Source organism: Leptosomus discolor, chromosome 6 (assembly GCF_034619465.1).
Source record: "Leptosomus discolor isolate bLepDis1 chromosome 6, bLepDis1.hap2, whole genome shotgun sequence".
Classification (NCBI taxonomy): Eukaryota; Metazoa; Chordata; class Aves; order Leptosomiformes; family Leptosomidae; genus Leptosomus; species Leptosomus discolor.
The window spans coordinates 12,669,041-12,683,370 of NC_141396.1; the positions used below are offsets into that span (position 1 = coordinate 12,669,041).

The following is a 14,330-nucleotide window of genomic DNA, read 5'->3' on the forward strand; positions in this document are numbered from 1 at the left end:
CAAGATTTGGGGAAGATGGTAGCATCCTGCCAGTTATGGACCTCCTGTAGGTTCTTGGGGGAAATTATGCTAGAGTTACCACTGCCCAGATCTGGATTGAGTCTGTTTCTGAATTACATTGTCTAGTAATTGAGTATAGTTTTATTTGGGGAAGACTTGGAGTATGTTACCCTCCATATCAGCAAAGTACAGACTGATTTAATAAGTTTGGGTTATGCATCTTTGTGTGAATAAGAACTTTCTTATTGTTGAGTCACTGAGTTTTACTTGCAAAATAACTTCTCCACAAACCTTTTCCTTGTATTAAAGTGGTCATTTCCACTTATTTCTGAGACCATTCCAAACCAGGTCATCATTCAAAGGCAATATTATTTTTTTTTCATCAGTGTTGAAAGTGTAATTCTGTCACTGAAGTCTTTTCTTTCCCTACAAAATTACTTTACTTTCTGAATTAACAAGAACTTCTGGCAATAAAACACTTCACAGTGCCTTGGTTGAATTATGGGTGTATTATTTTAATGGTGTCTTAATGAAATTGCTCAGCAACTAACCTTGTCTTTTAGTTGGCATTAGAGACAGCTTCAAAACTGTCAGCTCTAGCTCATTTCATGTTTTCATTTAGGTGCTAAGTATAGTTAGCCAATTTATTTAAAGCAAAGACTTGGGCCAAATTTTGGTGGCATTACTCATGAGCACAGTTGTACAGCAGTTGATGTTATCGCATGAGTAAATCTTGTTAAACTTCAGAAAAGCTTCGGTCTCCTCTTTCTCCATTAATATCCAAATAAATGCTTGAGTTATTTCTTTTTGGTAGTTTTGTCTCTAATTTATTTGCTCTTGCAACCACTTACTGCTTCCAGCAACTCAATCCTGTAAAAGGAGTTGGTCTAATTTGCTTTACAGTAGTGTTGCATTTATTTCTGAAGGTCATGGCCAAAGCAGTTCCTTTCTTTGGCTTGTTTAATTTTATTTCTTACTTCAGGTCTTGAAAAAGCTTAAGCAATGAACCAGTTTGATTAGTTAAAACCAGGGCATGTTTCTTTGAAATGCGTGTGTGAGTTGCTGAATCTGGAGAATGAGGTTCTCTCTTTACACAATCTTCGTGCCTTGTAAATGGCAATCCAAATTCAGAAGTGATATGTAAAGTGGCAGAAATTACATTTCATTATGCTGGGACTCCATAGCACTGGTGCTCTTGCAATCAGTTACATGTAAAAAAACCCAAACCCCACAACCCTCTAAAATGGTGTAACTGGCAAGCAGAAAAGCTGGAAAAAAATTGTAACTGTTCAGAGTTTTTAAGAAAGGAATGCCCTGCTTTTGTTAAGAGCAGGACATTTCTATTCCTCCTTGCTGATTTCCTCTTTTGCTGTACTTCACTCTTATCTTTTCCTTTGAGAAATTTACTTGTTCCACGTGGGTCACCAGTGTTGGGTCTATGCATGAAGCATTTAATAGGTGAGGCTGGTGGAGGTTCTTTCAGTAGATTTGAGCCAATTTGCATTTCATCCCTATTTCTGGTCAGGTGATATGACTCAGATCTGTTGATACATCAGAAGTGAATGAAAGAGCATGTCACTGTTCGTTCATGGCCAGCAGGTCAAGGGAGGTGATTCCGCCCCTGTACTCCACACTGGTGAGACCCCACCTGCAGCACTGCATTTTACTCTGGAGTCCTCAGCACAAGAAGGATGTGGACCTGTTGGAGCGAGTCCAGAGGAGGGCCACAAAAATTATCAGGGGGCTGGAGCACCTACCCTGTGAAGAAAGGCTGAGAGAGTTGGGATTGTTCAGCCTGGAGAAGAGAAGGCTCCGGGGAGACCTTATAGCAGCCTTCCAGTACTTAAAGGGGGCTTATAAAAAAGATGGGGGCAATTTTTTTTAACAGGGCCTGTTGTGATAGGACAAAGGGTAGTGGTTTTAAACTAAAAGAGGGTAGATTTAGACTAGGTATAAGGAATACATTTTTTACAAAGAGGGTGGTGAAACACTGGAACAGTTTGCCCAGAGAGATGGTAGGTGCCCCATCCCTGGAAACATTCAAGGGGAAGTTAGATAAGGCTCTGAGCAACCTCGTCTAGTTGAAGATGTCCCTGCACACTCCAGGGGGGTTGGACTAGATGACCTTTAAAGGTCCCTTCCAGCCCAAACATTTCTATGATTCTATGTAACTATGAAATATATTTGTATTTTTTTCATACTGTTCTATTTCACTGATACTGTGCTCTTTCCTACAAAATGTTAAAGAAAAGTTAGTCCAAGTGGAGATATGAGGGTCTAAAATAAAACATTTAGAGCAGTTCTGGACTTGTTTTGACTAAGCCACTGAATCTAGCATTCAGGGCAGTTGTGTAAGGATCATGATTCGGTCAAAATCAGAATCCTCTTGTGAAGTGTTCCTGGGTTTCATTGTGAGGACAGCAAAAATCCACATAATGGTCAAGGGCAATCTGCTGTTGATGGAGTTAGCACCAAAAAAGGGGGGGGGGGGGGGTGTGTGTGTGTTAAAGTGTGGACTGTTTAAGATCTATAAATTAGGGTTTGTGTTCATTTGTCACTTCCAGGAAAAGCAAAGCAAGTGTCTGCCTTTTCAGGGGGTGGATGATTAATGGATACCTTGCATTTGGTTGCAAAAGGCTGTGTTGACTTTATTGACTTTTTTTACAGAGAAAAATCCCAATCTGTCTGAAGCATCAGGAAGTGCAGTGTGTGCTTGCTGTGCCTGGTGTGAGTAAGCAGATTCTGGTCATTGCTGAGCACTGATCTGAACAGAGTGCAATTGCTTTTGCTGGGGAGAAGTAGAGTCTTGGCTTATCCTCACTCTTTGTTTTTGTTTAGCCTAAGACAACAATAAGCCAGACTGGTGGCACACTAAGGTTGGTCCCCCTTTAATAAGGGCTTTTGCTGGAAGTGAGAGGCATATATGTATGCCTCTTTTTACTCCTGTGTTAATAGCTTTATTTTGTAATGGTGGAATCAGAGGTGGTTTAAAAACTGTCAAGATAAAAATGATGGGCCCAATTCTTCACATATGAAGTTGCTAGATGAGCCCACCCGATCTGATAATGTTATTATCATTTACGTTTTCATTCACTCTCCAGTGACTTACGTAAGAACAGCCATGCTAAATCAGACTGAATCTTAACAAAACCCCACTCTCTGTTGAGAGGAAAGTGTCAGGTCAGGGTAAGTATATAATGGCATTTTCCCATGTATTTTCCCAGAATTCAGTAATCTGTGATTCAGATTCCTGAGCCAACAGTGATATTTTTGAATTGATGGATTTCATTTTTTTTAGTGGGAACATTATCTGTTCTTTTTTCCTATTCATAAAAACTTTTGACATCCACAACAAACTATAGCAAGGAGTTTCGTGGTTTAACCAGGCGAAAAGTCAAAGAATCATAGAATGGTTTGGGTTGGAAGGGACCTTTAAAGGTCATCTAGTCCAACCCCTGCAACGAGCAGGGACATCTTCAACTAGATCAGTTACTCAGAACACCAAACTGCCCTTGAATGTTTCCAGGGATGGGGCACCTACCGTCTCTCTGGGCAAACTGTTCCAGTGTTTCACCACCCTCTTTGTAAAAAATGTATTCCTTATACCTACTCTAAATCTACCCTCTTTTAGTTTAAAACCATTACTCCCTGTCCTATCACAACAGGCCCTGTTAAAAAAAAAATTGCCTCCATCTTTTTTATAAGCCCCCTTTAAGTACTGGAAGGCTGCTATAAGGTCTCCCCGGAGCCTTCTCTTCTCCAGGCTGAACAATCCCAACTCTTTCAGCCTTTCTTCACAGGGTAGGTGCTCCAGCCCCCTGATAATTTTTGTGGCTCTCCTCTGGACTCGCTCCAACAGGTCCACGTCTTTCCTGTGCTAGGACTCCAGAGCTGAATGCAGTGCTGCAGGTGGGATCTCACCAGTGTGGAGTACAGGGGCAGAATCACCTCCCTTGACCTGCTGGCCGTGTTTCTTTCGATGCAGCCTAGGATACACTTGGCTTTCTGCTGCAAGTGCACATTGCCAGCTCATGTCCAGCTTTTCATCCACCAGTACACCCAAGTCCTTCTCAGCAGGGCTGCTCTTTTCATCCCCCAGCCTGTGTTGATACCAGGGGTTGCCCCAACCCAGGTGCAGGACCTTGCACTTGGCTTTGTTGAACCTCATGAGGTTCACATGGGCCCACTTCTCAAGCCTGTCCAGTTCCCTCTGGATGGCATCCCATCCCTCAGGCATGTCAACCTCACCACTCAGCTTGGTGTCATCTGCAAACATGCTGAGGGTGCACTTGATCCCACTACCTGTGTCATTGATGAGAATATTAAACAGCACTGGTCCCAGTATGGACCCCTGAAGAACACCACTTGTTGGGGATCTCCATCTGGACATCAAGCTGTTGACCACTGCCCTCTGGATGCAACCATCCAACCAATTGCTCTTCCACCAAACAGTCCACCCATCAAATCCGTATCTCTCCAATTTAGAGAGAAGGATGTTGTGTGGGACCGTGTCAAATGCCTTACAGAAGTCCAGATAGATGATATCTGTAGCTCTTCCCTTGTCATGGCCTCAGCTTTGTTTTGTATCTCACTCTTGATAGTTTCATTTGATACTCATGAGTTTTGTATTGTGACAGAGTGAATAATGTTTCTCTAAGCATTTTCAGGCTCTTCATAGTTTTCTCGACTTTGGTCAAATTCCCTCTCGTTTATCTCTTAGAAGTTGAATAGTTCCCTTTTTTGCTGCTTGTGTGAAAAATGCTTCATTGTTTTCTTTGATCACCCTTATAGCTATTCTGTGTCTTCTACGGTGGCGGTGGCCTTTTTTATTTTTTTTCTTTTTGAGATAGAGGATAATAGCAGCCAGTGTTAAAGTTGTGAGAACACTTTACAATGGCCTAATAGTATTATTTGTTATACTGTTTAATTCTTTCATAATAATTCCTAGTGCTGTAATTGAGGTTTTTTGATAGGATCTGAGGACTGAGCTTGTATTTTCACAGACCTCTTCACTGAAACCTCCAGACTCCATTCCCCAAAGGAAATATCTACTGAGAGCCTATTGCTCTGTCTGTTACACTGGGATTGCTTTTTTCCATTTTGATTTTTTTTTTTTTTTTACATACATCATCACTGAATTTCACCTGTCATTTTACTGCTCAGATACTCAGTATTGTGAAATCCTTTTACAGATCTTCATAGCTGGCTTTTGTTTTCATCATTCTGAGTACATTATTGCCATCAGCAAACTTTGTCATCTCTGTTTCCTCCCTTCTTTCCAAGTTGTTGATGAATAAATTGAACAGCACAAAGCATCGGGGAAATTCCAAATGAACGCTTCTCTCCATTGTGGAAACTGGAAGATTTTTCCCTAACATTTTATGCTGATCTTCTAATCATACCGTAATCTATGGAAATGCCTTTTATCCCATGGCAATGATCCTTTGGCAAGGGAACCCCTCAAAACTCCTGTTAGACTTCATCAGCCATGTTGGCTTTCCCTACAGGCCTTAAGAACCTAGAATTAAGATGTGATTTTCATGTGCAAAAGTCATGTGAATTCTGCAGTGATGTCCAGAAACCAGTCTTAGCTGGAAAAGCAGTTATATGTATCTGTATTAAGCACTGTAGAAACAGAGCAAGAAGATTGCTCCTTTGTGGAGCTCACATTTAAGGAAATCCAGCATGCTTTCTACAGTGAAGTGAGAAATTATAAAAATAGTTTCTTTCTAATCTCTTATCTTAGGATTTTTAGATAGTGAAGTTTATGACTTCTAAACTTAGATTCACTTTGTAATTGTTGCTGGTTTTGTTTTCCATGCTTTTCCTGTTCAACATGTCTGTGTCTTTTATTTTCTGTATAAGCAACTGCATCAAGTCAATGGATAATAGACTACTTCAAAGCAGAAATTGGCTTAATTTATTTCAAAGAAAATTCTAAACTGTATTTACTCTATTTCGTATGCTGCATCAACAAAATCATTAAAATTAATTGTACTTTCCCTCCTTTCTCATTTATACTCCAGGCAACTTAGGCAGTAAGACTGAACTAATGTGGCTGCAACTACACTAGCATATAGTGCAGCTCATTGGAAGTAGGTTTGTAGAATGAAATGGTTGATGTTGAGATGACAACTGCAACATGGGCATTTTGGAAGCAGAGGGTCTGACTTTAGAATAGTGCTAACCTGATATTCTGGGCTAAGTGTCCAGTAGTGGTTGGAGCACATTAGATGCACTCCTGAAATGTATGTTCTGGTTTAGTTTCCTTGAAAGGGAATTCAGTTCATGTGCTCTGAGATCACTGTGGTATGAGCCAGAACACAGTATGTAAGGATTTACGATAGAGATTTCCCCCCCAAATGTGGGGGATTCCTTTCAGAAGCACACTCCTGGTCTGATCTGAAAGGTTCATGTAGATACACACAGCATTTGCCTCTTGTTTTGACAGATTTTTCATACAGGTATCAATTTCTGCTACTTATCCAATAAATGCTATCTTTTGGGCTTGTAACTCTGATTATTTACATGCAGATATGTTTTAATTAAATTTGCTTTTCTTATCTTGTAAGAAACATGGTGCTCTGACTGTGATGTGAGTAATGACTGCTTAGTCAACTCTAGCTTGTTCTGGTTTATGACATCTGCGCAAAGTGATTGGCGATGCAGGGTATAAGAGTGGAGCAGCCAATGCTGTCCCAGCACTGAAAGTTGGTCTCATAGTTAACAATCTGACTAGTGGCTAGAGAATCGTTTGTCAGCTTCCTCCGCTGTCTCTGACTGTCTGTATGCCTTTGCATAAATCTGCAGCAGTTCTGCACAGCTCTGCCACATCTAAAACACTATTGCTGTGTAGCAAAACTGATGTGTCCTGGAACACTTCATATGTTCAGAATGGCTGGTTATCACAGTGCAACAGCTAAGGCTTCTGGAGACCATAGATACCTGGAAACACAGTAGTAATAGCCTGGGGTAGTAGTTAGCAGATTAAAGCCAAAGTCAGCAGTGCTGGCAAATCTGTTTAGGCACTTCACTTTTATTGATTGAATAAGGAATTAGGTGCTTCAGTGCCTCACGTTTGTCCCTCAATTCCCTTTCTAGGAAATGGAGATAAGAGCACTTTTACACTTCAGAGGAGTGGCCGGACAGAAAATGTGTTAAGGTAGTGATGTGCTTGGATGTGACAGTGATGAGGTCAGATGAGTTCCTTGTGCAGGTAGAAGGAAATATGTGAGACTAGAGTGAATCTTGATTAACAACTTGCCTTAGAGGCACAATCCAAAGTCAATGACAAGACTCTTATTAACTTCAGGGAGCTCGGATCAAGCCCATTGATTTGTGCTTATTTCTGCTCTAGTTGCTGTAGACCAAATTAATGCTGTGCTGTGATATTTTGAAATACCAACATAAACAAAATCCACTCAAGGAGGTCATAAAAAAGGAAAATCATAATGCTTGAATCATAGTATGATAAATGTTAACCATAGGAACATTGTAGCAGAAATTAGTCCGGTAAGAAAAAAGAACCAACTGATAAACTTTACAATTTTTGGCTTCATAAGCTGGATAGGCTACTTGGTGACAGTAGATGATCAATATATTGATGTTTTGATTGTTAATGCTTTCTGTGTAGCTTCGATCATGCAATCTTATGTTTAAAAGCCACATCAATGATATGCTTGATGTATTTGAAAGTGTTAAATGAAAATAAGAATGTTTAATTCTAATAATGCATTTTTTCATTCCAAGATTTCAAAAGAAAATCAGAGATACAAAAGGAGACTGTACCTTTATGCTAAAATGGAAACATTACTGTATCTTGAGTTAAGAGATACAACTGGTCTACGATTACTCAGGATATTAAAGTTCAAGGATTTTGAAGAAACTCTTAACTTCCAAGCCGCAGGCCAAATTATTATGCTACCAAGGGTTTTCTAGAGATAGATAAAAACCTCTGGCAGTTACCCAGTAATGAAGGACATTTCCTGTGTAGATTATCCGTGTATCTACACCTTCACATACAAATCGTTCTTTAGTGTCTGGTGTCTATCAAGACTTATGGTGCCCTATAAGTCATAGGTGGTGAGTTCAGTTATATCTGACTCTGCTTGCCTAAATGAAAGAAAGAGACGGAAATGGGGTGTGTGAGTTTTGTGTGCCCAAACCCGGACAGGAATTTGCTCTGAGAAATGCCAGGTGTGGATCCTTTCATTTCAGGCTTGTCTAAGAACAGATCAGTGTTTGCCATTTGCAAAGCAACAGCAGCACCAGTACTTAAAAAAATATATTCTAATGATTTAAGGCTTTAATACCTTCCCAGGCAAATAGTCTTCAGAACTTTTCATGTTTGTCATTCATGGTGCCTCATTTCCATGCCTTAGGAGTATTACTTTGTTGCTTGCTGAAATGCTGGAATGATCTCTTTCTAGTGCTCAAACCTATATATTCTCTCATGCAGAAACACATGAGAGGAGTTTCTCATTATTCTCTCTGATTCATCAGCGATGCAGACCAATTAATACCACAGTTAATGGGGGGAAATAGCTACTACAACTACAAGCTGTATATCTTCTGTTTACTCCTGAACGAACACTCTTGGACAAAGCTGGAAAGGAACTTTATTATGTAGAGATTATTTTTGATACACTACCAAATCTATAATTCACAACACCATAGAAACTGGAGATGGAAGGAACCCAGCAGGTTATCAAATGTGTTCTCCTGCCAAAGCAAGATTGCTTCTTGCAGACAGCCAGGTTATAACATTTCAGGCAATGAAACTGTCATCTGCTCTGCCAGAGTCTAACAAACCTCACTATTAGAGATCATTCTCTGTGTGTCTCTCTCTGTCTCTCTTTTTTCCTTAACACCTAACTTTTTGTCTGCCACTCCAATAGATCATTCATGAAGACCCTAGCAGCCCACTGTGGCTGTCTGGTAACTTAGTAAGTTTGCACTCTGGTGTTACAAATTTCAGGTTTGATTTTTTGGATAACCTAAGCATAGCTTCATTTAGGTCTGTTTTAACGAGTGGTAAAATCATTCTGCCTATTTGATCGTATGTTATGTGTTTATATACATAGCTGACGTACTGAAAGATTGGCTATGCTTAATTTTGACATTACATTGAAACATTTTGAAATAGACATATTTAATAAACTTATCTGAAGTTCCTAGCTGCTTACTTATTTTTCCTTCTGACTCCTCTTCACCACTCTATTTTCATCTTTCCCTTTCATATAGATTATGCTGCTGACTGATCCAGAAGTGGAGAGCAGCTTATTAATCAGTTCTGATGAAGGGGCCACCTATCAAAAATACCGTCTGAACTTCTACATCCACAGTCTGCTTTTCCACCCCAAGCAGGAAGACTGGATCTTAGCATACAGCCAGGATCAGAAGGTAAGAATCACTGGCAGCATTTTGCTTTGTTTGCTTAAGAAGAACCTAGGGTTTCCCCATGTCTCTACATAACTGCTGCAGGGCATTCAGGACAGTCTTTGGGGTGATACCAGGACAGTATCAATACCGATGCCAGTTTGATATTTCCAAGTAAGAAACATTGAGTAAGCCTCAATGTAAAGGGCAAAGTAAAGGACATGGGCACCTACTGATCTCTTGGGACCTAGGCCCCTATGCCTAACCTGACAGTCTCCCATTTATTTATCCGTCCTTTTGGCAATATCATGTGACAGGCAATGGGCAGAGAAGACAGGTAGGATTCTTCATGATAGGAATAACAACGTCTAATGAGGCTTTTTGTCCTCTTATTTAATAATTCTCTCGCTCCAGTCTACCACCTGCTCCAAGAACAGTATAAGACACTCCTTGTTCCTATCTGGTTGGCATATTTTCAAGTAGCCTTTGATTTTCTAAGAGAAAAGTAGCAGTGAATCAGTTTCCTTTGAAGTCCAGTTCCTTCAGTACAGGTAATCCGTCAGCCAAATAAGTATGCTGTGAGATTTGTCTTCATTTTTTGCTGCCCAACTTGAGACAACAGAATGGGACTTGATTGCAAGAGACCTCATTCTTAGAACTTTTTGAAAATCAGGCACATCAATACTCACAAGTCAGTTGTCTTCCAGTGAAGGACTTTACAGGTCTCAATCTCTTTAGTTTAACAAAAAGCAGATTGGAGGGAAACTATATTGTTGTGCATAAATATCTCCATGGGGGAAGACAAAACGTATGAATAAGCATTTTGATCTAGCAATAAAACTTCTAACAAGAACTGATAGCCAGGAGTCATTGGCAGATAAACTCAACTGTGATGTAACTAGCCATTGGAGCAAACTGCTCTGAGAAATGGCAGATTTCACATCCTGACATTTTGATGTTTTTGAATAAAACTGGAAAAAGACCATAACAATTTGCTGAGCTCCCAACAGGGGTAAGAGAGTGAAATATCTTGGCATCTAGTCTATAAATATTTTACAAAGTAATTTGGTGGTCTCTTTTTGTCTTACATATGATGAATCTATGAGAATCTGGATATCAATAATCAAAGTATTGACTGAACTGTTCAGGTTATACATTAATGTAAATATCAACATGAAAGTTTGAATTCTATCATGTTTTCTATCTGTGTATTTGAACAACTAATTTTCCTTTAGTCTGAATTAGGCTTGTTGTTATTATTACTGTAAGCTTGGGAAAATAAAGGCATAAGGAAGCTAAATAAGTAGGTAAGGTCACAAAATGATCTTATGAGAATTGGAATAGAAGTTCAGTCCTAGTCTTTGAACTCAAAACCAGTGTCCTTCCAGGACTGTAGCTCAATATCCTTCCCAGCTATGAGGAATGCATCTTGCCTGTCTAATTATTCCTGTAGAGTAAATTGCATGAAATATTTTTCGCTCGCCCCTCTCACAGCATTTTGTACAGTTCACTGTGATTATAATCTGTTCAGAGAAAGGTGCAGATTAAATTATTTTTGGGTGTTCAGTATGTAATTAGGCAAGGTCAAAATGTTTCCTTTCCCTGGTGGCTGTTGAATTCTCTGGACAGAAATGAAACTGAACAGAATCTGGTCTCTACTGTCTTTTAGGACCCGTTGGAAGGAAGTTGCTGTGTGTTAGTAATAGGAAATTTATTACATGAGGATCAATGAAACTTTCAGTGATATTTGTCAAATAAAAGGATATAGTAGAAAATTAATTTCAGCTGTTGTGGTATTCAGCCTGCTCAGGAAATAATTCTGAATTAGAGTCCATACAGCTAATGCTCATCTAATTTATGGTAGATGGCTACCAGCAAGTATATTGTCACTATTCTCACTCTTCTTCTATATAAACTTAAAAGCCAGTCTGGGTATGAGAACAAAGGGCCCTTTTGTGCATTAACCTGAACTTGTGGGGTTGGTGTCGGAGTTGTGTGTATGGGGTGTTTTGGGTGAGAGGCTGCAGGCTGTAGGGAAAAGAATTCTTCGTGTTATAGCACGGATTAGCAAATTGGATAACTGTTGGTAATTCAATACTGTAATTGCAAGAGAAAAATCATGTAGCACAAGGTCTGTAGATCTGTACCAATTAACTCTAAAATAGAATTTTAAAAGTACTCTGTATGGGTATGAGTCACAGGCCTGGCTTCTACTTTAAAGTGTAATGGATACATTCTCTGACTTCAACAAGCTTTGGCCAAGAACCATAGAGGGTAACCAACAGGCAAAGAGTATTAATCAGCTTGGGCTGAATTAAATGTAACTCAAACTAAGGGTGAAGTTTAGCCTGTGGCTAAGAGTAAATGACTCCCATAGGTTTCATGCTTGTATAGCCAAAGGCAGAATTTTCTCAGAGTAATTAGGAGGTCCTGTAGGTATTTAGGTAATTGCAGTGGGAGCTGTAGGGTAGTTTGGAACAAATGACACTGCTGTTTGCTATTTCGTGATCTTGTGCTAAGGCCATATTTAAGGAAGGAGAACCCATTACTCCTTGGAAGCAAGGGAAATGTATCTGCATGGTAAGGAATTTACATTTTGATATCACTGACTTTGATGCCACTGACTGAAGAGGCTGTGAAGGTTTTGTTGATGGGGCTGTAAGGACTAAGTTGGATTTTGACCAGTTAGGATTGTCACAGTCATTTAATTTTGCTGTTGACAGTCAGGAGGGAGTGAGAATCAACTAGAAAACATGTTTACATCCTTCTAGCAAGCCATATAACTGTTGCCATCTATTTGCATCTTGTTGTTGCAGCAGGTGAGACTAGGATAATCAAGAGGTGAACAGAGCAAGAGCTGGAGAGAGAGGAATTACATTGGGTCTGGACTGTTTTGGTTTTTGGAAGTTGTCCATCCAATTCAGGACTGATGAGGGCAAAGCCAGCAGTTAGTGCATGCCTCTCATTGCTCAGTTGTAATGAACAGGAAATGGGTCACACAGCATCATCCCTCAATCTATTCTTCACAGCCCACTGAGTCTATCACTATGATAAGTACTACTGATCTTTTTTTGTTTGGTTGAATAGAGATTTACTAAATGGTAGGAAAATCCGTGTTAACAGAAATCATTTTATGTCCCAGTTTTTGGGTGTTGTGTGTGGGTGAATGTGGTTAATTACAGGAGTTCAGCTGATGACCAGTAACTCATTAAGCTTCAGTGACTCGGTTGCTTTTGTTCACTCTGCCCTGTGTCTCTGCCTTGGGCAGCAGACTTGAATTACCACTGTTGACAGACTAGTCCCTTACACAGTCATGACTTTTTCCTGCCAGTCTTGAGAAAAAAAGAGCAGCAAACCATCTGCCGCCTGCACTAATTGCTTCGTGATTGCATTCATTGTTCTGGCTGAAAGTACAGTTGTTACATGGCTGATTCTTACCATGTAATTGCAGAACTACTGCATGCTTCTCCATTTTCTGTATAACAGGAGTTACAAATCAGGAGGTAACTTCAGAGACAGTAACGCATTGCTTGTGAGGCAAAAGCTTGTTGGAGGTCTTGTACGTGTGAGCTCTCGTGGGTTTAATCAGCTTGTTTGTAGGATGAGGGGCTGTATTTTACAGGAGTATTGCTTATGTATTACGATGTAATCTTCAAAAGTGGTTTGCTGTGTAATCAGAGGGTGGGCTGTAAGAGTCTCTACTTCATGTGGAGACATCTTCTGCTATTCAGATGGGTCAGACACACAGAGGAATGGTTAATAATCAGCCATGAATAACAGCTATTTGGAGAGATGAAATACAGGTGAAAATGGGAAACACAAGTCAGATGGGTGAAATGCAGGGTTGTAATTGCCCAGGTCAGGAATAAATGCGCAAAGGCACTCAAGCACTGAAAGGCAGTAACAGAGGATGAGAAAGCAGGTTTAAAATGGAGTTATTGTTCCTTCTCCTCTCTCATTGTAAACGAACTCTTGAGAAGAAAGGCACCCCTGACTAAAGGAGCACTGTCAACATAGCACTGGTAAATGGAGAGGTTTACGTTACCTTTTTTTTCTTCTTTTTGACCTTTTTTCTTTTTTCTTTTTTTTTTTTTCATTTTGACCTTTCCCAAATATGTGATTCCATCTGTCTACTTGTATTTACTGTGTGTGTCACTCAGGAGATCACTGAGTTAGGGACTGATACTTGGCTGTATAGCTCAAGTGCTGAAGTTTAGCAAACTAGGATTCTGTTGCTTGTGGGACATCGTATCTTCTGTCATCAAACTATGCCATCTTCTTCAGTGTCCTACAGTAAAGGAGGTCTACTCCTCATGCATTCATGTAGAAGAGAAAGATGTTCTTATATCAGGGGTGACAGAGGAGCCACTTAGAATAGAGATAAGGATGCATGTGACCATAGGATGTCTGTGTGAGTGAACTCTTAAAAGTACCTTCAGCCCCATCTATCCATGTGTTTGGTCTAATTCTTGTGTCTGACAGTAGATTAACTGCCACAGATGTAGCCAGTATTCATTCTTCAAGATGTGATGGACTGTTTTCAATGCACTTCATAATTCTAAAACTTTTCATTTCACTGCATTAGGATCTAACTTTGAGGGTGACCCTGTATGAAAAAGGTCAGACCAAGGACCTCCAGAGTTTCCTTTCAACCTAAATTACTCTGTTTCTGTTTACATCCTCTCAATTTCAGTGGTAACAGTCACTGCCTACATAGACCAGAGAAGAGGGAATAAAATCCAGATTTATTTTATCAGAAATTGCATCATAGTTTTTTTAAAAAATAGCCATTAATATCAGATGACATCATTTTGGGTGGATTTTTTTCCACACTGCTGACAACATTTAGAGGACTATTCACTTGGGCTAATGTTAGCTGAGGGAGCCTAATCCCATCTAAAATTAATGGAGAGGAAGAAAACTTCTCTAGAGTGGCATGCATTAGTCACTTT

At 39.8% G+C, this 14,330-nt stretch overlaps 1 protein-coding gene across 1 annotated transcript in view; it reads left to right on the forward strand.

The window, feature by feature from the left end:
- Nucleotides 1-14,330, forward strand: part of SORCS1 (sortilin related VPS10 domain containing receptor 1) — a 303,971-nt gene that overhangs the window by 173,747 nt on the left and 115,894 nt on the right. Inside the window, exon 4 of the mRNA XM_086467217.1 lies at nt 9,244-9,402. Coding sequence (XP_086323343.1) covers nt 9,244-9,402 — 159 coding nt within the window. The remainder of the gene's footprint in view (nt 1-9,243; nt 9,403-14,330) is intronic.